At 40.2% G+C, this 25,444-nt stretch overlaps 1 protein-coding gene across 1 annotated transcript; it reads right to left on the bottom strand.

Annotated features, from left to right (window-relative positions):
• Window positions 1-852: 852 nt before the first annotated feature.
• On the bottom strand, window positions 853-24,872 carry WEE2 (WEE2 oocyte meiosis inhibiting kinase; the record flags this gene model as incomplete). The annotated part of the gene is made up of 11 exons (XM_080665163.1): window positions 853-1,467; window positions 3,188-3,330; window positions 5,136-5,306; window positions 5,909-5,994; window positions 6,138-6,245; window positions 6,913-7,059; window positions 12,737-12,858; window positions 14,521-14,693; window positions 16,815-16,866; window positions 18,760-18,956; window positions 24,531-24,872. The coding sequence occupies 11 exons, from the start codon at window positions 24,870-24,872 to the stop codon at window positions 1,311-1,313; spliced, it is 1,698 nt and encodes a 565-aa protein (XP_080521289.1). The 3' UTR covers window positions 853-1,310.
• Between the last annotated feature and the right edge of the window lie 572 nt (window positions 24,873-25,444).

Genomic DNA, 25,444 nt, shown 5'->3' with positions numbered 1-25,444 from the left:
TTTTAAAACCTTGAACAAAGACTGGTTTTAAAAAATGGCAATGAGCAATATGGAGCACTATACCCCATTTAATTGCATGGGAAGAACTGCTATTCCAAGACAGAAGAAAAAATGGTCTGATGGTTTATTCAGTTAAAAAATAACTTTAAAATTAAGGCAAAAGAAAATAAGGCAGAAAAAAAACTTACAAACTATTTACAGGCTATGTTTATTAATATGACATAATTAGCAAATGTCTTTATAACCAATATTATTTTATATCATAGCCTGGCCATTATAAGCTTTTGGGCCTGTGAAGTTGAGCCTCGAAACAGACCTGTTAGTACAAACCTACCAAATTGTCTCACCTATCTACTCATGAAGTCGTTTCCAACATAAATTTCTCACTCTTTGTTAGTTACATATTACAAAGAAGAGTGCTTTCCCCATATCTGGCTTTGGACAAGATAAAAACCTTTATTTACAAATATTCTATTCCTTTAAAAATATATATACAGGAAAAAGGATTTGGATAAAATATGCTAAAAATCACAGGAAACAAAGCCAAATTCAGATCAAATCAAGGAGAAATTGGTGACACCCAGAAAATCAAAACCAGTCATAACAGTTACAACAGGGTCAGGGCAAATAGACTGAGGGAGAACAATCACATTAAATTTCCCTCAGACCCCTAACCAGTGTTTTTATCCCATAAATTAATAGCCAGCTCAGAAATTTCAAGTTATGTATAGCCTTATTTCTATCCACCTCAAATAATGGTGAAGTCATTTATATCTAATAAATACAATATCAAAGGAAGTGATGGTCTCCATTCAGAGAACACAGTAGGAAAACTAAAGTGGTTGAGAATTCTTTTACAAATACCATCAGATAACCCGGGGAACATTTGTTGAAATCCAGGTGCATTTTCTTGTAAGCTGTTACAACTCAACAAAAATTGTATTTTTTTCAATGTGCAGGAAGAGTCACTGGGATCCTTCATAGGTAATTAGCTAGAACAACGTCTTAGTCCATGGGTTGCACTGAGGGCTGATTCCTTCTCTTCCATCTGTTCAGAAGCTCATGCTTCCCCATTGTGTCCAATGAATGTGAGAAATGAACTATGGATAGATGGTGTTAGGAATATAACAATAGAGGAGATTATGGTACCAGAGACGCTTGCTAATAAAAGGCCTCAATAGCTTTAGTATCTTGGCTAAATTAGGAGTAGCTTTCGACATCTTTGGGTATTGAAGTGGGTTAATCTTTCCTTTTATAAGAGTTAGTTTGGCATGGTCAATATATATTGTGGGTTGATGTGAAATGAGTTCTTATGGGGAAGAATCCCCACAGGTGAAGCTTGAAGACTTTGCACTCTTTCCTCCCACTAGGCGTTTGGTGCTTCCTGATCTTGTAAGGGTCCCCAAGACCTCAGAGTCACTGTGGCCTTCCTGGGGCTCCTGGACCTTCTGGGCTTCTCTCAGTTCCCTAGCAATGAAAGAGGAAAACCACGTTACTCCATCCTAAATTAGAGATGTTCATGATCAAAACTACCATATAGAGATTTCTTTTTATTTCAGTATTTATAGAAACAAGCCTAAACTATCTATACACAGAAAATTTGCGCCTGTGATTGTCTTAAAAATGGCCAGCCGACCTGTGCCACAACACTTGGCAAGTTTGGCTTCCTAAATCCTACTGATTGGGGCATAAATGGTCTTTAAAATAAGGAGGGAACTATAGATTATCCTGTAGTGGAGACCATGGCCATGGGTCAAATCTGGCCAGCCACCCGTTTTTATAGATGAAGTCTTATTGGAAAACTTAACCACTCCCATTCACTTATATGTTGCCTATGGCTGCTTTTACATTATGTTGAGTCATTGCAGCAAAGATCACATGGCCCACAAGTGTAAAATATTTACTATCTGGCTCTTTATGGAAAAGTTTGCCAACCCCTGGTCTAGACAATTTCAAGCAGGCATCTCTAATGGATGTCCATTTCTGGTAGTGGCTGATGACAGTCACCTGTGCCTGCATAGCTGGTTTGGCAGAATGAACACACCACACCCGAAGAAAAACTTATATTCCTATGACATCATATATGTAAATATTTGTATTTTGGATTCCATTTTCCTAGCTAATAAACAAAACTAGAGCAAAAAGATAATAAAGATGCTTATTAGGAAGTATTGCCTGATTAAAGTCTCCACAACTCATTGCCAATACATCATGTTGTGGCCTTTTCAAGGTAATTATTCTTCAATGGGTTTTGTATCCAAAAGAAGTTGGACTTCTAAGCTTATTTTACACATGGAGCATCTTCTTTTATTTTTTATTTTTTTTTAATATATTTTATTGAGTTTTTTTACAGAGAGGAAGGGAGAGGGATAGAGAGTTAGAAACATTGATGAGAGAGAAACATCGATCAGCTGCCTCCTGCACGCCCCCTACTGGGGATTTGCCCACAACCAAGGTACATGCCCTTGACCGGAATCGAACCTGGGACCCTTCAGTCCACAGGCCGACGCTCTAACGACTGAGCCACACTGGCTAAGGCCTTCTTTTATTTTTTAATAGTGCACAGTGTATGTAAAAATCACTTTAAAATGCCTTCAGAACTCGGCTCAAACATCACTGCCTGACCTTTATACCAACCCGTCCCATCTGATTAATTCCCATTTGTTTAATGAAGGAATAGATTAATAAATTAATGCGCACATGAATATAAGCTTACATGAATAAGTCATCAGACTTATTCTTTTAGCTTGGAAAAATATCTCTTCCTCTGAACATGTACCAAGAGAGAATATCTGCCTGCCCCTGAAATTTAATGGGGTTCTAAAATCAGGCTCTTCCCACCTTAACTAGGATTACCTGGCATTGGGAGATCACCAGTTTCTTGAACACCTGTTGTCACTCAGAATCGCACTAAGTTTTCTTTACCGGTTGTATTCCCTTGCATTCTTCACTCTGCTTCCTTTGCATTAATTGAATTTTCTCTCTCAATCACAGAGCCTCCAGCCCTGTGCTGCAAAGGGCTGCATATTGCTAGTCTCTTTGTGGGCAGAGACCTACGTATTATAATGTTGGGTTCCACTTGCAGACACAAGTTCCACTTGTGAAACCACAAAGCAGATACACCAGTCATCTCTCTATGAGCAATACATAAAGAGGTTTTTTCTCAACTCCAGCATCCAAAATCTACCTTTCTAGTGTGGCTGTCTTCATCCTTTCCAAGTTGAGCTGCTGCTGGAGCTCTTCTGTTTTCCCCAGGTTGGGACGGAGAACCCGACTTCTGGCCAGAACTGCTGCAGAGGGTCTCTCCCTGGGATCAGGGTGGATCATGTTCTGATAATGTGAGGAAATAGAAGCTTCATTGTTTGGGAAATCAGCCCACCCAAGCCCACACCACGCCAGTTTCTGCTGTGGGTTTTGTGAAACTCTGCCTCTCCTTTGTGTGGAGGGAAGAAATAGATGAAAACTTACCTCCACCCTATCTGGTAGGTCAGTCATCCATATCTCTGACTTTAAGTATCATAATTTAGAGCTAATTGGATGATTAACTACTCTAATGGCTTAATTTTAAAGAGGAAGAAACTGAGGTCCTGAAATAAAGTGACTTGTCTACATCATTGACAAGACCTAGACAAATCCAGGTTGCCCAACACCTAGTTCAGTTTACTTTCTACCACAACATGCTCCTTTTTCACTTAAATTAATTGAGGATACCACACCATAACAATATTCCTACAACACTTATCTTCAGGTGGGGGTGTCTGTAACCTAAAATGATTTTAATACAGTAGAAAATGCCTAATTATCTGCAGCAATTAGCAGTGTCCTTTAATGAAGAAAACACTGCACTTCCATCTGGGGAGCAACGTTCAGAGCCAGCTCCTGTTTACTATGTAGTTCTGGGCAAGTCTCTTTTTTTAAAAAAAAAAAAATTTTTTTTTTATTGATTTCAGAGAGGAAATGAGAGGGGGAGAGAGATAGAAACAAAAATGATGAGAGAGAATCATTGATTGGCTGCTTCCTGCACGACCCCGACTGGGGATCAAGACTGCAACCTGGGCATGTGCCCTTGACCAAAATTGAACCTAGGACCCTTCAGTCCATAGGCTGTCGCTCTGTCCACTGAGCCAAACCGGCTAGGGCCTGGGCAAGCCTCTTTGTTGAAACTTAGCTTCCCTTTCCTAAGGGACAGCAATATTCACCTTCCAGCTGTTGTGAGAATTAAATGAATTACCATATATGTATTACCAGCATTGAGGTACTAAATACTTATCTACTAAATTGAAGGGCAATTTACACATAAAAATAGGTGATTACACTATGAACAAAAACCACTCTGAGGAAGGATTTCTCTCTTTTCCGGAAAGCAGAAGTGAGGAAGGACAAGTTTGTCACTAAATTTGAAGTTTTCAGGTGAACTGTGGAACTCAAATTTAATTCCCAAGAGTAGATATTTCTAAGGCTTTTAGGGATCCTAACAGATCCTGTTCCTTAAGCCCTAAAGTAAATATTACATATACCTTTTGTGTTCTTAGTATAAGTCTAAGCTTCTCAATAGTGTAGTTTTTTTGTACCTCTCTGTTTCAAATGTAATATTTCCCTTTCATAGTTCCTACAGATATCACTGAGTACAAGTGACACATAGATTCCTGATTTGACATTACCTTTCTTCCAACAGTTCAAATGATTGATAGTATTGTCAATTATTAATAAGTTAGCTTATACTTTCTTCTATACACTCAAAATTTAGGTGGTGTGTGTGTTTCAGTAATAACATCACTGTTACTATTGACAATGGTTAATTAAAATCCTGAAATAGGAGCAAAAAGAACAGGTTTGATTTTGGAGTTAATCAATTATCAAAGGTGGAATACAAGTCCAGAAACTACTGTGAGCCTGAGTCTTCTCAACTATGCACTTCACAGGGTTGTTCAGAAAGGCAAATAAGAAAAATGTAATAGGATAATGTAACAGGATAATGTACATTATGTCTCTGCTGGGCTTCTTGGTCCCGATTCCCTTTTCCTTCTGTCAGTGGCACTGCCAACATTCCCCTTGCCCTTTCCCCAACCACTTGCCATTACTTTTTTAAAAAAATCAGTATTTCCATCTTCTCTTCATTTCATAAGAGATATCACCTTGAGCAGATTGTAAAATTCTTCTGAGAGCTCCTGAGGAATGTGTGGAAGGTTACCCTTGCGGATATGATGCCACTCAGCACCATTGCTGGGTAATGACTCTGCTCCTGCGGCCATTGTCATTGTTAATCCCAACGCAAATATGTCTCCTTTAGGGAGATGCTGATAATCCTTCAAAACAGAAGACAGGAAGGCCAGTTTGTTTGCCAAGCGAAGAGAGTCTAGACTAAAATACAACTGGTAAGAAAGGTTCACTCCAATGCATGTGAACTTAGACACATTGGGCAAGGTCACATCCTCCGTGGTTAGTGCTTTACCTCTAAGAAGATAGAGGATAGAGCACAGATCCACCCAATTAACATCACTGTGCCAGGCCTGACTCCACAGACGTCCTAGAAGGTAGGCAATAACTAAAGGTCATTTCAATGACCAGAGCTGGTATGCTACCAACAAGAGAGTAGTAAGATAAAGATGGGCTGAACCAATCAATTCTTTCTTCCTACTAGGCAATTCAGGAGTTTGGGAATTCTAAGAAATACTAGAAACAGTAAGGGACCTTTACAAAGAACAGTACAAATATTGATTAATCCATAAATGAGCCAGCTTTCTCATGCTTTTTTAGGGAAAAATTCTCTCCTATTTTTGGTCTCCATTCTGAATAGGAAAAGGGATAATGTCAATTTAAATTATAAATATATACTTTCCATTTCTTTCATTTGAGAGTCAAAAGGTTCAGTGAATTATAAAATAGTCTCTGTTTCCCTAATCTATACCTCTTGCAAAATCTCTTTAGCCAGGAAGTGAATATCTCCCTCTTCCACTTTGGGTTCACTTATTGATGTTGCAAGACCCAAGTCTCCTAAAAAAAAAAAGAAAGAAAGAAAAAGAAAAGAAATAGAGCTCTTTACAAGCATGTCTTTCTTAAAACGGGAGTAAATGGAGTCATTAGTATACATTTTATAGGATAATAGAATACAGGTCAGAGTATTAAGGCAGGCTCACCAATTTTGTATATCACATTGGTAGAGAGAAACCAATCAGCATCATTTTCAATGTCTTCCTGGACTATAGGAGAGTCCCTTTGTATCTGATGACAAATGAAGATGTTACCTGCAAAAATACAGAATTGACATAGATAATGATTCCTATGTTTTTTTCACCTATGTTTTTTTCACCCCGAAGACTCTTTTTTTGTATCTGCCACTACAGCCACTTTCCTCTCTTCCTCTTCTGTGCACCTGTAACAACAGTACAGGGGCCTCTTCTTCCCTGGAATCTCTCACACTACTTATGAACAGCTCAGTGATTGATAAGTGAAACTGATGTCAAACATCCTCTGAAGAGGCTAGTGGCCTCAAAACAAAGAAATAAGAAAAACACGCAATACAGTAATGACAGTTCCTTGAGTTTCACATTGATGAAGGCCCAAAGCATCCATTTCTGCTCACTTCAATCGGTGTGAATTAGAAAAGGTATAGCACCAGTAAACAGTCAGGATGTAGCCAATATGTTGTCATTTATCTATGTGGTAAATTAAATAATTATTTTCATACTTTGGCTTCACTATCTGAGAAAGTCTTTTCTCTCTCTGTCCCATGTGTCCAGGGAGAAAATGGTGAAAGCTGTTTAATTGAATTTGTTTAGGGGAAACAAATGAAAGAAAAGGACTCTGCCAGCTAACAGCATCTTTGACACTGATAGACAGATAGGCACAGATTTTGACAAGAGGGGGAAAAGAACTAAATACAGTTGGAGGGGCAGAGGGGAGCATACTGACTCGGTTTGATGTCCAGGTGCACCATGCCAGCGTTGTGGATGTACTTGAGCCCAAGAGAAATCTGCAGAAGGATGTCTTTGAGTTTTGGCTCTTCAAAGTGATTGCCAGACTTCGTGTTTTCAGATATAGCGGCCTGTAAGCTCCCACCTAGGAAAGAATGACCAAGGGTAGCCCCCAGAATGCGAGAAAGGGTATGAATCTTACAGAGGAAAGCAGAGTAAATAATAAATCCAGTCCAGCATGTCTAGATTATTCCAATGTCAATGCCAAACATATTTTCCCCCTGCCCATACTACAGACATGTTAGAAAAGAAGAATTACAGGGCTTTTAAAGAGGAAAAGAAAATGCCATATCCCAGATATCCAATATGTGGCCCTATGGTCTTGAGTATGCCTCAAATAACTAATTAAAGTTTTACCTAGTTATTAACCAGGAGGCCAGTCAGCCTTAGTCATATAGCTACTCTTAGTGTGGTGATTAATTTCATGTCAGTGTGAATCTAGTAATTTAATGTAATTGATTTTAAGTTTAATTCTATTAAAAATATACAACCAAATAAGAACATTTAATGATTGCTAACCAAGGAAAAATGTAAAACATCAATATACACCCAACTCCAAGTTGAACCACAGTATTTGTACCTCAGCTATAGACTCCTGATTTATAATTGTTATCATTAATAAGTAAGGCCTGGGTTCATCTGACTCCTGGTCTTAGATGCCCCTGTACTAAGGTATTAGAATGCTTCCAAACCCTTTATTTCATTAATGAGCACTTAGAGTTCAGTGTCTCCCTGGCAGTTATAAAGTCCATTGTCCCACCCTTTAAGTGTATATCAGAACAATAGGATTTCATACAATAACAGTATTTTTTAGAAAATCCATATTTAAGAGTATCCTATATGAAATTTAATTTAAAGATGGATCTATTGTGTTAAAATACTTAAGTTCAGAAAGAAAAGGAATCCAGCCCCTTTCAGAAACACAAGAAGGGCTAAAGGTTTTTTTGTTTTTGTTTTTTATGGGAACCTTCTTAGGAAAGATTTTATGTACTACAGGTGACATTAATTAGAAAGGAAGAATAACTAAAGAATGCATTGGAGCTTGTTAAAAATGAAGTCACCTGTAAGCTAACTTTACAAATGAGGTAATGAGATGTGACAGCGAAGGAAGGGCTACGTCCAGGTCCATGTCCATTAGAACACTTGTTTCCCTACCAGCCAGGGTGTCCCTTAGGGCAGGACCTGCATCTCATCTTAACTTTCCCAGGTCAGGCACATAATAAATATTTTCTGAACTGAATGTCTCTCCTGGCAACAGAGGGAAGAGCAAGATTGAGTCAAGGATACTGTAAAAGGACAGAAAGAAAGGAGTCTGGGGGTTCTTAGAAACCCTTTAACATGTTCTTTTAGAGCAGTGGTTCTCAACCTTTCTAATGCCGAGACCCTTTAATACAGTTCCTCAGGTTGTGGTGACCCCCAACCATAAAATTATTTTCGTTGCTACTTCATAATTGTAATTTTGCTACTGTTATGAATCGTAATGTAAATATCTGTGTTTTCCGATGGTCTTAGGCGACCCTGCTAGCGGTTCTCAACCTGTGGGTCACGACCCACAGATTGAGAACTGCTGCTGTAGAGCCTAAGACAGCCTTGGGCAAACTACGGCCCACGGGCCGGATCCGGCTGTTCTATCCGGTTCTCTTGCTCTCCCCTCCGCTCCTTTACTTTGAATTTATATTAGTTCACACAAACACTCCATCCATGCTTTTGTTCCGGCCCTCTGGTCCAGTTTAAGAACCCATTGTGGCCCTCGAGTCAAAAAGTTTGCCCAACCCTGGCCTAAGACCATTGGAAACTACTTCAAGTTACCTGCTGTAGTGCCTAAAACCATCGGAAACTACTTTCGTTGCTACTTTATAACTGTAATTTTGCTACTGTTAATGAATCGTAATGTAAATATCTGTGTTTTCCGATGATCTTAGGCTCTACAACAGCGGTTCTCAACCGCTAGCAAGGTTGCCTAAGACCATCAGAAAACACAGATATTTACATTACGATTCATAACAGTAGCAAAATTACAGTTATGAAGTAGCAACGAAAATAATTTTATGGTTGGGGGGTCACCACAACATGAGGAACTGTATTAAAGGGTCGCAGCATTAGAAAGGTTGAGAACCACTGTTTTAGAGGATTAGCAGAAATATTTCGAATCCCCCGAAGAGCTACAGGTACTTAGTAAGGGTAACTAGACCAGTGCTAGCAGCACTTGCAATTACTTGGAAGCTCTGTAGGTCACATTACAGTTAGCCAAGTAATAATTATCAATGGTAGAAGTTACTGAAAAGTACCCAGGTATGCTGTATGCAAAGGTATTTGAATATCCTTATTTTGCTACAGCTAAAGCTGACTGTCTACTTCTTATAGAAGAGCATAATTAGCTGTTCTTTACTGAACAGTATTAACAAGGAAGTATGTGTGACTAGACATAGCAATACTGAAGGAACTGTAAAATTCATTCCTGCTAACCTCACCAAACTACACCGGAGCCTTGACTTCGTAACCCCAGGTACCATCTGGCAATGGCTGCTGTAATCACCAGCACTGTGCCCTAGAAGGGAGCAGCCCACTCTGGGCAACTCTCCTCATACCATCCTCCTGAGATGAACTGCTGAATTCCTTCCTTTAGATAAAAAAAAAAAGGTAATTTTCCCGATTGGCAGGAAAAAAGAAACCTTGAGACAAATATATCTACGTTTTCCTGTCTGCTCATGAGGCTTAACAGATACCAAAACAAATAAATAGCAAATGCCTTCGAACAATAAAATGTAAAAAGCAGACCAACAATTCAGCAGAATATTTTGTTCAGACATTTGTAGTCTCATGATCTTGATTTTATGGTGCTACCTGCAACACAAGCATTGTTTTCTGTTGGTGACGAGTTCCCTGTTTGGTGGAAAGTATAGCCTGTATGCATGGTGTTTCGCAGAGGACACCGACTTCCAATGTCATATCACTCGGACAAACGTGAGAATCGCCATTCTAAAAAACTTCAGTAACAGAAGACGACACAAGAAAATACTGCCTGTTGGGAGAGATTCACCGTCCAACCTGCTACTGAAATCAGCCTCTGCTGAGGCTGACCCAGAGGTAACTTGGCAAGGGTGTGTGTGTGTGTGGGGGGGGGGGGGGGGGGCGGGGAGGTGGAGGGAACATTTAATTGGTTCAGGGCTCCAAAAGGACAATAGGGGAAATCAGATGACTGCTAGTCTCTAGGAATTATAATCTAAGTTATCTAAATCATATCTAATTTATCGTCTGAGTTAAAGCCATAGCCATATGTTCAAACCTGACTGTTCTGACATGCTGGGGGCGCAGGGTAAGGATGGGTGTGGGCAGACAGGGCAGAAGGGGGAAAAGATGAAGGTAGGGAATGCTGTCGGGGGAAGAGTGGAAGGAGGTGGAACGAGCCACTGGCTACTCTGCTACCTTATAGATACTTTGAACTTATCTTTTATTTAGAGCCACAGGGCAAAGTCTCAACATGAAGTATCCATAACTACAAACAAGACAAGGTAGAAGGGCATGCGTTATTTTCCATGACTAGTTCACATTTGAAAGGTTCAAAGTGTGTGAATTACATTTGGTAAATCATAGTTACATTTTAATTGGTAGGTACTCATTGAAGTTAGAGGACCACCATGATGGATAGACAGTGATTCCCCATAATCCATCACATCTAGTCCATCTGGCTTTCAGGGCTTTCTAGACTTCCCACACTTTACTTTGTTAATCTTTCCTTCTGTAGGGGTCCCCTCAGTCCCATTGTCTCCTTACTGTCTGCTAGGCTAGACCCATTGTCAATACCATCCTGCCCTGTGCTTGTGGCTGTTTTCCTAACTGGATTCTTCCCTTCCCTAAACTCTCCTAATCCTTCGGCATGGTCTCCGTCAAGCCTTCCCTCCTGTAGATTTTCTCAGGCTACTCTAATAACTCTGATTACTGACTTCTCCCTATGTATGGAGCATTGTCACTGTGCTAGCATTTGACATAGATGGTTGCTAATTCTCAAACTACTCCCTTAAGTCATTACTGCAGTCTCTCTACTCAGTGAGATAAAGTGACATCCCAGCGATCTTACAACTAGTACGCAGCAGAGCTGGGTGTCAACCCCAGGTCTGCTGACTTCAAAGCCCTGGCACCTCGTACCACTCCACGCTGCCTCTTGCTCACATTCCTCTTCTCTGGACCCTTTTTATCCATAGATGTACATCTGGCTCTGCACCTAATTGTCTCTTGTGTATTCACTGTCACAGAGCAAGTGGAATAAAGCTCCTTGAAGATAAGGACTTATCTCACTCTACATTGTTTCTTACCCTAGAGCTTAATAAGTGTCAATCCTGTAGGAGGTATTAAATGTTGGAAAGAATGAAAAGGTGAATTGTAATAGGAACAATCACTCCATTTCTTTACGTTTTTTGAAAATTTGAAATCTTTACATTGCCTCAAATCTGTATTGTTTTGCTTTATTGAGTAATTTTTATTTGATATTTATTAGTAGCTAGAAGTCATAGAAATAAAAACCAGTATTCTTATAGAGAGAGGGAGTAAAGGAATAAAGAGTCTCAGGTCATGATAAGAGGAAATTAGGAAAAGAAGATGACTAAAAAGTTTCTACCTTTCAATCCTAAGTATAAAAGATGGGGTCCATTATTTATCTCCAAGAGACATACAAAAAGGGATTTGGGGTGAGCCTGTTGGAGGAAAACCCCCACAAAGTTCACAGGTAAGGCTACAAACAAAGCAAGCTGTAAGGAAACAATAAGGAAATGCCAAATAATTGCTACTCCTCAAATGATGGTAAGTTTCTATTCAATGTGGTAGTACTTTTTCTACTTTACCACTGAACTTCCTGATGAAAAATATTTCCGAGCATTAACAACACATAACTGCTGTCATGTCAACCCCTTCGTCATGGATTAGAAGTATGTTAAACCAGAAGACTACTCTGTAACTTAAATAGCCCAGAACAACAGTTTTACTGGTTACTGTGTACGTACAGTTCTGAACGACCCTGGAAAATAGATCTGGAGTCATTGTGTTTCAACCCCAGGCCCCTCCCCATGCCCTTACTCTGGTGAGAACACTGAGGCTCAATAAGGTTAAGAAGCATCAAGAAGCAGGAACAATCCCCAAACTCAGGAGTTGGCTGTATACATTTACCACATCCCACCTTCTCCCATCTCTAAAATTGTAGGGAATATGCTTGCATCTTTTAGAATACCTAGCAAATGGTAAAAGGGCGATTTACCATTCAAATCACTAGGGTAATGTTCTCTTTCTAGTGTTAAGTAAAGTGTGAATGGAGTGAGAGCTTCTATGTATCAGCTACACATCAGCTTCAAAAGAAATATGTAATAGCATAAACCTAAAAATTCCTTTTTAACTCAACTCATTTCCTCCAGCTCTCTGCTTCTAAGCAAAATTGCAGGGGAGGCATTTTAGGTATGACTCTGCTACACCCAGCATAAACTACAAGGAAGAGGCAAAGGTTTTTTTTCTGAAGACTTAACAGTTCATCTCCCATCCTGGCCAGGTAGCTCAGTTGGTTAGAGGATCGTCCCCATACTCCAAGGTTGCAGGTTTGATCCCCAGTCAGGGCACGTACAAGAATCAACCAATGAATGCATAATTAAGTGGAACAATAAATCGATGTTTCTCTCTCTCTCTCTCTCTCTCTCTCTCTCTCTCTCCCTCTCTCTCTCTCAAATCAACTTTTAAAAAAATTCATCTCCCTCTCCGTAGACATTAGTCCACATACTTACCATTGCAGTATTCATTCTGAATGATCATGTGGTCATCTTCTACCCAGGCAGAGTAGTAACGTACCACATGGGGGTGATGACCAAGTACTGCATGAGCATAAACTTCATGCAAAACTGAATTCCTGAGAGATAGAAAAGCATTGAGAAAAATGAATCAGGATAATATGCATGCAAATGTTTATTTAAAAGACAAGATATGACTCATTAACAATGGCAGAACACTTATAGAATGCTCACTATTTGCTTATTATTTTATCCCTAATTATCATAATGATGCAGTGAGATACAGTGGCAAGGATAAAGGCTTTAGAAAGGTCAGTGAATGGTCCAAACTCAAGCAAGTGATAGTAGACCTCGGACTAGAACCTTGGTCATCTTGACACCTAAGTCCATGGTTTTTTTAATTAAACATGGCACAAGTAAAGAGAAGGCTTAGGTGGTGCTACCTCAACAGCAGACGTGCTTTGGATTTTCATTTTACTGTATTATATTAAAATATCTTGATGGGCTTCACAAGAAGGCCACCATGGACTTGATTGTGAATATTGTCATGAGCCTTCTATCTTCTCTATGAAGGCTAGACAGTCAAGAGTCAATATTAGCCCTAACCGGTTTGGCTCAGTGGATAGAGCGTCGGCCTGCGGACTGAAGGGTCCCAGGTTCGATTCCGGTCAAGGGCATGTACCTTGGTTGCGGGCACATCCCCAGTAGGGGGTGTGCAGGAGGCAGCTGATCGATGTCTCTCTCTCATCGATGTTTCTAACTCTCTATCCCTCTCCCTTCCTCTCTGTAAAAAATCAATAAAATATATTAAAAAAAAAAAAAAGAGTCAATATTAAACTTGCCAATATGCAGTCAGGGGACACCCTTGGAAAGAGATATTTATAGCGGAACATGAAATCCAACACACAAAAAAAGCAAAATACAGTATTTGGTGAGTTTCAGTATAAAAATGATGAATTCTAGCCTGACTGTTGTGGCCTAGTGATTTAGTGTTGACCTATGAACCAGGTCATGGTTTGATTCCTGGTCAAGGCACATGGCCAGGTTGTGGGTTTGATCTCCAGTAGGGGGCATGCAGGAGGTAGCCAATCAATGATTCTCTCTCATCATTGATTGATGTTTCTCTCTTTCCCTCTCCCTTCCTCTCTGAAATCAATAAAATATATTTTTAAAAAACAAAAGTGAAAATGAAGGGATTCTAAAATCGATAATTTCAGATTCGGCATAAGTATTAAAAAGTATTCGGCATAGTTAATAAAAAAAAAACATTGGCTGAATCTGAAAATGTTCGTTATCCTTGTGAAAAGGAAGAACAATTACTTCTGGAAATGAAATTTAATTCTGTTAATTTTTCCTTCCTCATAGTCCTTGAAACATGACTATTAAATTCATCATTAATACAAAGTAGAGATAAACCAGGGAGTTAACTACTTGGCAATATTTCTGATGAACTAAACAGAAACCATACGATCATTCCATAAGTTTATTAATTATTAAAAAGCAATAAAACCAGTAGTAAAAGCCACAAAAACCACACATACACACACACCACAAAATGACCCGAAATGATCATGGTATGTTTTAAGAAATAACTGACGTCTGATATGGAAAACCCAGAAAGGTTATAAATGTGAGACAACGTACAGTGGAGGGGGTAGGGTGATTTTTAAAAAGTAGCAAATTTTTTTTAATGACCTCAGTGCTATTATTTAAAATATTTTGACAAGAAAAAGCTTTACAAATCCAAGTTTGTGCTTCTAGTACATTTCAAAAGTACTCACTCATTTGATAATTCTGCAAAAGAGTTCGTGGAGCGTTTTATTGCATAAACACATCCATCCAGCCTCTTAATGCACTTGTAGACCGTACCAAATTCCCCAACCCCAATCTTTTCTAACTCCATGAATTCTTTTTCATAGCGGGAAGTCATGTTGGTTTCTCGTAGAACACATCTCTGAAATATTTTAATAAAAAAGTTAAAATAATCCTAACGTGAGCAATAAAGTTGAGGATTATTATATTCCTATATTTCTCTAAGTTTTCAAAAAGACTTGTGGGGCAAATCCATTGGATTTTATCTGTGTCAATAGTCATGGTACCAAGAACCTCCCCAGTTGCTGACTACCTTCTCTGCACTATAATTTCCAATCTGGCCATAATATTCTTATCTGTATGTTCCTAGAGGGGACACTTCTACTCACAGCCAGAGCTACCCTACCATCCTCAGCTGAAGAAGTGACTGGGAGCTGGGTAGGGCATGTTAGGGAAAAACACAAAACAAACAACCTCCCTTTGACAGTAGTCTACAGGTCTCACACTCTGGCTGCTAATTATCTCAAGTTGAATAAATATACTTGTGTTCAATTTGCTTCATCAAAAATCTTAGTCTGCAAAACAAAATTGTCAAATTTATTATTTCAGATTACGTGCTCAGATATAACAACCACTCCCCCTACTGGCCAAGTAGCAACATCACTGATTGTCCAGCTAGTAAAGAACCCCAGGCAAATCATTGAATTTTTAAACGTTTTTCACATCTTGTATGAACCTCAGCAGGTTCACAGTAACAACTCCTCAGGGTTCTTTAAATACTACTCAAGAAAATGTGTGTGTGTGTGTGTGTGTGTGTGTGTGTGTGTGTGTGTGGTGTGTAACTTAGTACAATGCCAAGCACATAGTAACTTCTCAGTAAATGGTGGTTCTGATTTCCATAAATTTATATGAACCTCAATCCAAGCTGATTTATCTCCACAATCCCAACATTTTCCTAGTGTCTCCATAAGCATGAACTTTTAAATCTAAAGTTTTAAAAAGCTTGACTCTTTCTCGCTCTTCATTTTCAATATCCAGTATCAGTCAGTCTTCATCAGTAAGATCTACACTTTCCATTGCCCTTATCCAGTCTCAAGCTCTGTTTCCTCCATGTCTAGATTTGCTGTAGCAACCAGCCCTCGCTCCATCTCCTCTAATAGTAAGAATTGTTTTTGCAAAATGATACTGTAGAATAGCAAACACCTCATTGTTTCCCACGAGGATTCCAAACTTCTAATCAGAGGCCTCAAGGCTGTCTACCAGTAGCACACCCACTCCCTTCCCATCCCCATCTCAGACACCTAATAAGCCAGCTTACCATCCACATCATTCCCCAACCTCAGCCCTTCTCCTTCTCCTTTTGCTTGCTGAACATTAAACATAGCCATATTTTCATGATAAAGATCTTAATGGCAATGTAATATTCCCCTGACTTTAAACTGTAATTTGCTGGGCCGTTCTATTATTGGACATTTAGTACTCCCTCCTCTTTCATTTTATTTAGTTTGTTTTTTTTTTTTTTGCTCTTATAATTAAGTCTGCAATAAACACTCCTGTGATAATATTTTCAACATTATTTTCTTATGTTAGATTATCAAATAATAGATACTGGATCAAAGATTCTGAACATTGTAAAAATCAATAGGTATTTGACATATGGAAGAGCTAAGATTTTACATATAAAAATGGTTTCATGCCATTTTTCTCTGTTCTGTTTTTCTATCTTGGGACCTTAAATTATCTTGATTTTTCCTTCACTTCTCTACCCTATGAATACAGAACTTCCCCCCAGATCAAAGACATAAGAATTAACCTTTCATATAAAAATACTCCAAGGTAATGATTCAGCATATATCAGACAATGTCTGGTAAAGTTAATAACTAGCTAGCCCTGACCAGGTAGCTCAGTTGGTTAGAGCATCATCCCAATATGCTAAGATTGCAGGTTCAATCCCCAGTCAAGACACATAAAAGAATGCATAAATAAGTGGAAGAACAAATAAACGTTTCCCTCTCTCCCCCCTCCTCTATAAAAAAGAAATAAAATAAAGTAACAACTAGCTAATAATATAGACCCTGATGAGAGTCCAAATAAATTAATCGGCAAAGCAATTTGCTACGAAGTGCTGGGGGTAGGGGTGGAGTGAAGAAAGGAAGGAAGGAGGGAGGGAGGAAGGGAGAGAGGACAGAGAAGAAAGGGAGGAGACAGAGGCAAGAGAATGAAATGACGGTTACTATAGCTGGGCCACAGAACTGTGCTCACCTTGGCAGGCAGCCCTTGTTCTACTTTGCCTTCCCCCGGATCAGCTTCCTCGCTTTAAAAAAAAAAAAGTGATGTCAACATATGATTAGGATTAGCACTCATTGATCCTGGTACCATTCTGGTTTCTGGGGCTATGAGACTAAATAAGACAATTCCTTCCCCTCTTCAATTTATATTTGGGGACAGGGAAAAAACAGACATTTCAATATAAGAACCCAGGTGAGGATTAGAACAAGATATCAAGGGATACGACAGACAGCACCCAATTAATTATTTCAAGCAAAAAAGTATTTCCCAAAAGAGAGGATATGTAAGCTAGGCTTCCAAGAATGAGTCGGAACCAGATAAAGGAAAGGAGCGGAGTTTTAGGCAAATAGAACAGCGTCTGCTGAGCACTGGAGGCAGGAATGCACACAGAACACACGTGAAACTGTCAGTGCTCTTCACTGCCACCTACACATTCCCCTTCCTTCTCCCCCAGAGCCTGGCTGTGTACCTATGAGCTTCTTGGGTAGACCAGAAGTATAGCAGAAGGAGCTCTGACCCTGGCTAAGATATTGTTGATGACAATTTTTTTTTGTTTTAAAGAGACATTTTTTTTTAACTACATAGAATTTAGAAACCTTAAATAACAATGTCAGAAACAATATACAAAGATTAAATAGAAATTATAAAACAACCAAAATTGTTGTAAAAATCTCAACTCTCCTAATCTATGAGTGTAATGCCAAGCTAATAAAAATACTAATAGGTTGGCTGAAGTCTCTGACAAATCTCCTCTTTGGCATGAGCAGTTGCATCCTGAATCTTTAAGCAAGATTTTAGTTTCTACCTTGCTTTCAGCCAAGCTATAGATTTTTCTTCTGGAGAAGTGCAGGGTATTAATGGCAAATGGAGGGCATCACACTCATGGAAATAAATTGATACTTGACATGTGTGACCTAAATTGTATATGACATTTGAAACTTTATTAAATTCAATAAGTAAGAAAAATGCCCTCTCGGCACTAAGCAACATTACTAAAGTGTCCCCAATTTCATTGCCAGGAATTCAGATGAACTGTCTGGTCTGGCTGGCTTCAGTGCAAGTGAAACCACAAATTCTGATGACTTATAAATAATCCTAAACAGCTAAAACCAACAGAATTCTTGGTAACAAAAATGGGTGGTTTACTTGTGCTGAAGTCCTGTTTACTTAAGATGCAGGAGACAGTGTTGAGAAAACCTATTCGAGGCCTAAGGCTGGTTAATGCATAGTCATTGATCCCCAAAGAAACAACTCAAGGTAACACATTAAATGCTCTGCAAACTTCAGATTGTTAGCTGTGCATTTATTTTGCCAAGTACATTATCAGGCACAAAGACTGGCTCATTTTAGAGGTGGTTTCTTTCTATAAAAAAGGAGCCTTGGGGGGACATGGTAAAGAAATGTCCCTGCATGAGACACACAGTGGTGCAGTTTGGCTTTTACCACTTCTGAAAGCAACACTCTCTTCTTCTCTTCAGCCAGTCTTCCAACACCTGCAGAGAAGTTCAAATCCTTGCCCCACAGCTCTCATCACCAGTCAGACAAGCTGGACTAGAAACAGTAACAGACTCTTTGAAGTATGAACTGTACTTTCCCCAGCTGCTAACATTCTGTTGACCACAGGAGACCCCTTGAAGGCAATTCCATAGCCCATTTAACTTCCTAATGGAAGTCAGAGGTCTGCTGTCCTTTTATAGAAGGCACCTCACAGCACACTCCAGAATGGAAAGAGGCTAGAATCTCTGTGACAACCCACACAAGGGGAAACCAACATTGACATTTAGAAAGGAGGGGATATGTAACCAATGCCAGTTTCATTCTAACAGAGTTCTTGCTCCTAATCTCACTTCAACATTCTCTCTTCCTCTTGACCATAGTAAGATCAGTTCTCAGAAATCATTGGCCACAGTATACTTACAGATCTCCTCGGGTTTTCCTCTTGCCACTGGATTGAAGGAACTGTTTTCTATAGGACTCTGGAGTGAAGGGATTAATATTAACCAGAGCTAATGAGGTCATTTCATCTGTTACAGCGACAGGTGTGAGCCTAAAATGCTTAGAACCTCGGGAGGGCAGCTTCCCTGTTGAAGAAATCATGGACTGGCTTGGCTGGCCCTGAGGATGACATAAGGCAAATCAGAACGATGTTAGTTAAAAAAAAAAAAAGTTCCGTATCAGTTAGCTAGTTAATATTTTTTGTTGTTGTTTTTTTAATATATTTTATTGATTTTTTACAGAGAGGAAGGGAGAGGGATAGAGAGTTAGAAACATCGATGAGAGAGAGAAACATCGATGAGCTGCATCCTACATACTCCCCACTGGGGATGTGCCCGCAACCAAGGTACATGCCCTTGACCGGAATCGAACCTGGGACCCTTGAGTCTGCAGGCCAACGTTCTATCCAGGGGTGGGCAAACTTTTTGACTCGAGGGCCACAATGGGTTCTTAAACTGGACCGGAGGGCTGGAACAAAAGCATGGATGGAGTGTTTGTGTGAACTAATATAAATTCAAAGTAAAGGAGTGGAGGGGAGAGCAAGAGAACCGGATAGAACAGCCGGATCCGGCCCGCGGGCCGTAGTTTGCCCATGGCTGCTCTATCCTCTGAGCCAAACCGGTTAGGGCGCTAGTTAATATTTGAACCAAATACTATTATTGCTGAAAGGGGTCTTGAATGTTACCTTGTTCAGAGCAAACTAGTTGCTTCATAACTGGTCCTCTGGTGAAAAATACAGATTCCCAGTCTACCACTAGATATTTTGATTCATGGGACCCACAACAGGAATCTACTGTCATTACACTCCCCCTCTTTCCCCTAGGCACTTCTGATAACCAGCTTGGAAAACCACCAAATTGAGTCCCACCTCCAACTTTTTAAGGATGACATTTAAGCTCAGACAAATGAAAATGACTTTAGAAGACCTGGTCCTAACATCTCAGAGTATGTACTTTAACTCCCTCTCACCATTTGTTGAAATATGTGTTTGCTGCTTACTAAGTAGCTGATTCTGAGCTGGGTGCTGTGAGGGGTGCAGAGATGAATTCCAGCTCTTAAATGGTCCATTAGGTAACTGTTCATTGATGTTTCAGAAATAATCACTTTGTAAGGGAAAGATTTCATGGACTCAACATGGAGGAAAATATTTCCAATTCCTCTTAAAATGTAGGCACCAAATGAGAAGAGCTCCATGAAGTGGGGTTAAAAAATGGAGAAGTAATGCTCTAAGCCCTTGGGCTATAAGGCTTTGCAGTGGCTTCAACTAATATGTCAATGAGAAGAAAATGTGCAGGACTTACCACTCCAAGTAGGTTACAGTAAGAGAATACAGGCCTAAAACGTACCCAGAACTAAACCAAAAGACAGAGGGGAGAGGTCAAAGAGAATTCTGATGAGACAGCAGAATGCCATTATGACCTAACTAGCAGGGGCCAGCGGAATACCTGTGTCATGGGCCTTCAGGAGTACATGGTAGACACAGGGGCCATGATAAACCTTGTAGTATAAGCATTATACTGTAAGGTTCTTTCTTAAAGAATTCTACTCTTTCATAGTCTCAGCCCATGACTTTTGAATGTAGAAGCAGAAGGTAGGTTACAACATGATTCACTACATGCAAATGTAATTTAAAGAATGTGAGGCTACAAAAAATGAATATTGAACTTATACATATTCACTAAGTGATTGATACAAGCAGAAATGAAGGAAGTACACTTAGTAACCTAACATTTTTTAATTGATTTTAGAAAGAGAGAGAAATACTGATGTGAGAGAAAATACCAATCTCTTACCTCCCATATGTACCCCAACCAGTGATTGAACCCACAACCTGGGTATGTGACCTCACTGGGGATCGAACCTTCCACCTTTCAGTGCACAGGATGATGCTCCAACCAACTGAGCCACACCGGCCAGGACACTAACATTTATTGTTTTTAATGAAGAAAAAGATGTCATTGCCAGAGTTGATTTTTTACAAGGGTTTTATATATGTCTTAGAATTCAAAGGATGAACCACCCTGGGGCTATTGTCAGAGAAAGCCACCAATGACAAACTCACAGTCTTCCTGTAAGTTTACAATAGGTCTGAGTATTGGTTCAAAAGAAGTACAACTGTATAATATTTCTGTTGTCAATGTGATTCAGGAAATGGACCTAGAATGATAGTGAATCATTAACTGAGAAACAGTTTTTTGTGATGCTGATCCTCGTATGGAGAGTAAAGCACATCTATCTTCTATGAAACAGCGGGGCATCCACACCTGGAATGCTGCACAGCTCTGGCTGCCACACCCCCAGGACAGCAAAAAGAGCCTGGACATTTTTCAAATAAAAGGAAGGAAAAGTGTTCACATCAGCGCAGATAATGTCAGAATTCCTAGTTTGGAAATGTGAAGGCGAGCTCCACTTAAAATAGAGGGAAGGATATTAGTTATATTAATAAGATTGTATTGCCAGAATGACAGAATTATGAGTAATCCTTTTGAAACCTGTAAGAACTTAGTTTTGGACCAGAGTCATGAAAGGAATTTCATGAAAATAAAGCAGATTGAAAGTTTCTGGAAAGATGACCAGGTTGAGAGTATCAATATGCCCCAGAGAGTGGAGCTAATTCCGTAAGTTTAACAGCTCCATTACAGATGAGAAAGAAAGGAAGTTTGGGTGATAGCTCCCTGACTTCTGAAGATGGTGTGAGAAGGAGGCAACCTCCCACTAAGGCACAACATCACAGTGTCTTGGGATTGGGAAAAAATTTAAAGGCCCAGTCACTATAATCAGTGCCCTGATGCTCGAATCCCTTCTATGTCTCTATCAAGTGGTCATTCAGTGACAAGGGCCTTACTACCTTCTAAGGAAGCTCTTCTATCTCTATCTCCATCCTGCTAGGAAGTACCTACAGTGAGCTGAAGACATTCTGGGTCATTTATGGCCCTATCCTTTGTTAAGGCTAAATTAAACCAACATTCCTTCCCTATGCATCCTTGACTTTGGTATAACATCTCCAGTTATTATTGCTGTAGCCTCCCTCCACTGACCCTGAGCCAAACTATAAAGTATGTACTTTCCTAGTTGAATTTCCAGTTTCCCTCCCAAACTCTGTCCTCTGCCTGTCTCTCAAATCTTGGCATTATTCAAGACTCCTAACTCAAACCACTACTCTCCTTACTCAGGCTACATGAACTTATCCAACCAAGGCTTCAACAGCTCCCCAAATGCTGATGGTGCCCAGATATTGATCTCCAACTCAGATTGTCTCCCTGTACTCCAGACCCATTTATCCAATTATTTGCATGACATCTCTGCTTTTGCCAAACCTGTACATCCTCTAGTGCAGTGGTTCCCAACCTTTCTAATGCCAAGACCCTTTAATACAGTTCCTCATGTTGTGGTGACCCCCAACCATAAAATTACTTTCGTTGCTACTTCATAACTGTAATTTTGCTACTGTTATGAATCATAACATAAATATCTGTGTTTCCCGATGGTCTTAGGCGACCCTGCTAGTGGTTCTCAACCTGTGGGTCGGAACCCACAGGTTGAGAACCGCTGCTGTAGAGCCTAAGACCATCGGAAAACACAGATATTTACATTATGATTCATTAACAGTAGCAAAATTACAGTTATGAAGTAGCAACGAAAGTAATTTTATGGCTGGGGGTCACCACATCATGAGGAACTGTATTAAAGGGTCGCAGCATTAGAAAGGTTGAGAACCACTGCTCTAGTGTCACCTGACTTGATTCAAGTTACCATGTACTCAAACAAGCAAGAAGCCTGGCTGCACCCCAGCTCTCTCTTCTTCCTTCAACCCCTCCATCAAGTCAATTACCAATTCCTAAACATCCCTCAATTTATTGCTGTTGTAATTCAAGTCCTTCTCCTTTCTCAACAATTCCACTGTGAATACTGCCCTGCTTCCAGGATCTCTCCTGCTCCATTCCATCCTCCATATGAAAGTCATGATTTTTCAAAGGTGCCTCTGCTCAAAACCATTTAATAGCCTTCTCAACACTTAAGATAAAGTCTTGATCTAGCTCCTGCCTACCAACTCTGGCGTCATTGTCTGCATCTGCACTCTCACATGTACAGACCCTGTCACTACTGAGTAACATGCAGTTTTCCATGGTCTTTCCCCTCGACAGTTTGATGCTTTTCCTTTGGCCTCAAGTGCTCATTCCCTCCTTCTTTGCCTGGTGACCTCCAACTTATTCTTTAAGACTTCTCTCAAACACTGGTCTCTTGGGAAAGGCTTCTCTGATATCTTGAGACTTAACTTCTAATTCTTTCTCATCATGTGGTACCACTCCTCTAACATACCTGATCTGAACTTTAATTATTGTTTCAGTATTGTATGTATCTTTATTTTGTGGGCACTCTTTGAAAGCTGTAAATGGGTGTGACAGCAGAGGGTCAGCTAGCATATCGAGATATTCAGTTCACTTTTAAATGAATGACATATACACATCATGTCATGTTTTCTCACCTGTGTACTTTTTCTCGGCACCATATTCTCTCAGGCCACTCTCTACTTTCTATATTTTAAAACCATACCAACTTCATTGATCTTCATATGCTTCCTTCACCTTTATTTCTTTCCTGATCACCACTGAGAAGCAATCCACCCAGTGAACTCTGACCACTCTTGAAGCACCTATTTATTACATAGTGTCTATAGGTACATCTCCTCTTTCTCAGAGACTGTCTTATGCTCCTTGCCCACAGTAGGTCCTCAAAAAAAAAAAAAATGAGTGGATGATTGATTGGTGGGTATTGGGACCATTGAAAATCCCACTGATGGACACCAGAGTAGTTTGTCTACAATTCAGACAAGAAACTTAGTATTTCCTGTAGACACAGTGCCCACACTCAGCAGGTACTAAAGAGACCTGCCGGCAGTGACTGTGCTACAATCAGAAGCACAGATGTTATGATAATAAACTTAAGTACCTCAAGCTGAGCCAGGAGAAAGTAGAGCTAATACCATTCCTGAGGCTTACACACCACAGCACCAGCCTGTTAGAGGTAGCCCTGTCCCAGCCCTGGCTTGAATAACACAAAAAATGTAGCAGGAGACCAGTTACAACAAGACTACAGGAATATGCCAACTACTCAGGACCTTTGCTTATCAGCAATCCTCGGCTTCTACAGAAGTGTCACAGGTTCCCTCTTTGCTCACATATAATGGTAGAGCCTGAACGTTACAAGGCCAGGGAGGGGAGAGGACTTCCCTCTGGGAAGAGCAGCCACAAGGTGATATGAATATGTTCAAACAGAGAATGTGAACATTCTTATATTAGGAAATATGAGTAAATAATCATAAAAGAATAGTTGGCATAATGGAAAGAATAGACTGAGACAAAAAGATCAGGTTTCTAGTCCTGTCTGCCATTGACCTTGATTTTCTCGTAGATCTCAATATTCCTTCCAGTGCCGATATTCTTTAACTAGGAACTTTCCCCCCACCCAACATTTATTTGTGGCTTCCACCAAATAGTTGCTGGCAGCAGTGGTTTTGGGAGGGCAGCTGGCGAGACATTTAATTCTGTTTTCTGATAACTTGAAGCTCTTGTTTATTTTTAGCAATAAATATGGAATTGGGGATAATCCATCCTATACACATCATGGACCGGTCCTCTTTCTCTAATAGCTGAACTGAAGGAACCTGGGTCCCTCTCCCCAAAACTTACTCACTTTGGGAGTGACAGGACTCTCACAGTACAGCAGCTTGCTTCTGTCATCTGGCTGGGCTGGTGTTGTAGGACACTTGGGCGGTTCTGACACCGGGGTCCCCAAAACAGGCTCTGGACTCACTCGGCCTTTTTCCTGAAATGTGTGGAGTTCGCGTTCATCCCTCAGGGGTGTTCTGGGTGGTGTAGACAGGGCCTCTGGATCCTTGGATTCAGACTGCTCTGGGGTGAGGCTCTGGGCCTCCCAGCCCTCCCGTGCTTCCTTCTGCTCTTTGTTCTCACTCTCTTCCTCACAACAGAAGTTTAATTTCTGCTTCAGTTCTCTGTTAATACTGTTTTCATCCATCTCAGCCAAAGAACTTTCCACGGTAGGCGAGAAGGCCTGTCAGAGGGACACAGTATTGAGATGCAGAAGTAAGGAGGAGAGAACCTAAGACAGCAAGCTCCGCAGTCCTAGCCTGCCTTTCCCTCTGCTCATTCACCGCTGCATGAGGCACACTCTTCATTTTCCCCCTTAAGTACCATGTGTCCTAAGCTCTCAGCTTGTCCTTATTTCTATTCTGATTAAAGAAAGCGCCAGCAACGCTTTGAGTAATTAAATTCAATTTACGTTAAAACTCTTGTGGACATCACACATAGACTCCCTGCACCCATGTGCTACAAGCTCATTATTAGAAATAAATTATTTTCACTCTTTTATATCTGCCATTTAGAAATCCCCCACTCCTCTCTTCCACTCCCCACCCATGGTTAAGAGGAGTTCATTAGAATTCAGCATCACCTGGGTGTAATAATGATGCGTAAGCAGTCTCTAACATTTCCAGGCTGGAGTTCATCTCCCAAATGGACACACACCTTAGGTCTTTGCCGGATACACCTGCCTTAATTTCAGCCCCCCACAAAGCCCCGGCCACCCTC

The sequence above is a fragment of the Plecotus auritus genome, assembly GCF_963455305.1.
Source record: "Plecotus auritus genome assembly, chromosome: 4".
NCBI classification, from domain to species: Eukaryota; Metazoa; Chordata; class Mammalia; order Chiroptera; family Vespertilionidae; genus Plecotus; species Plecotus auritus.
This window is presented reverse-complemented; position numbering and strand designations above follow the sequence as displayed.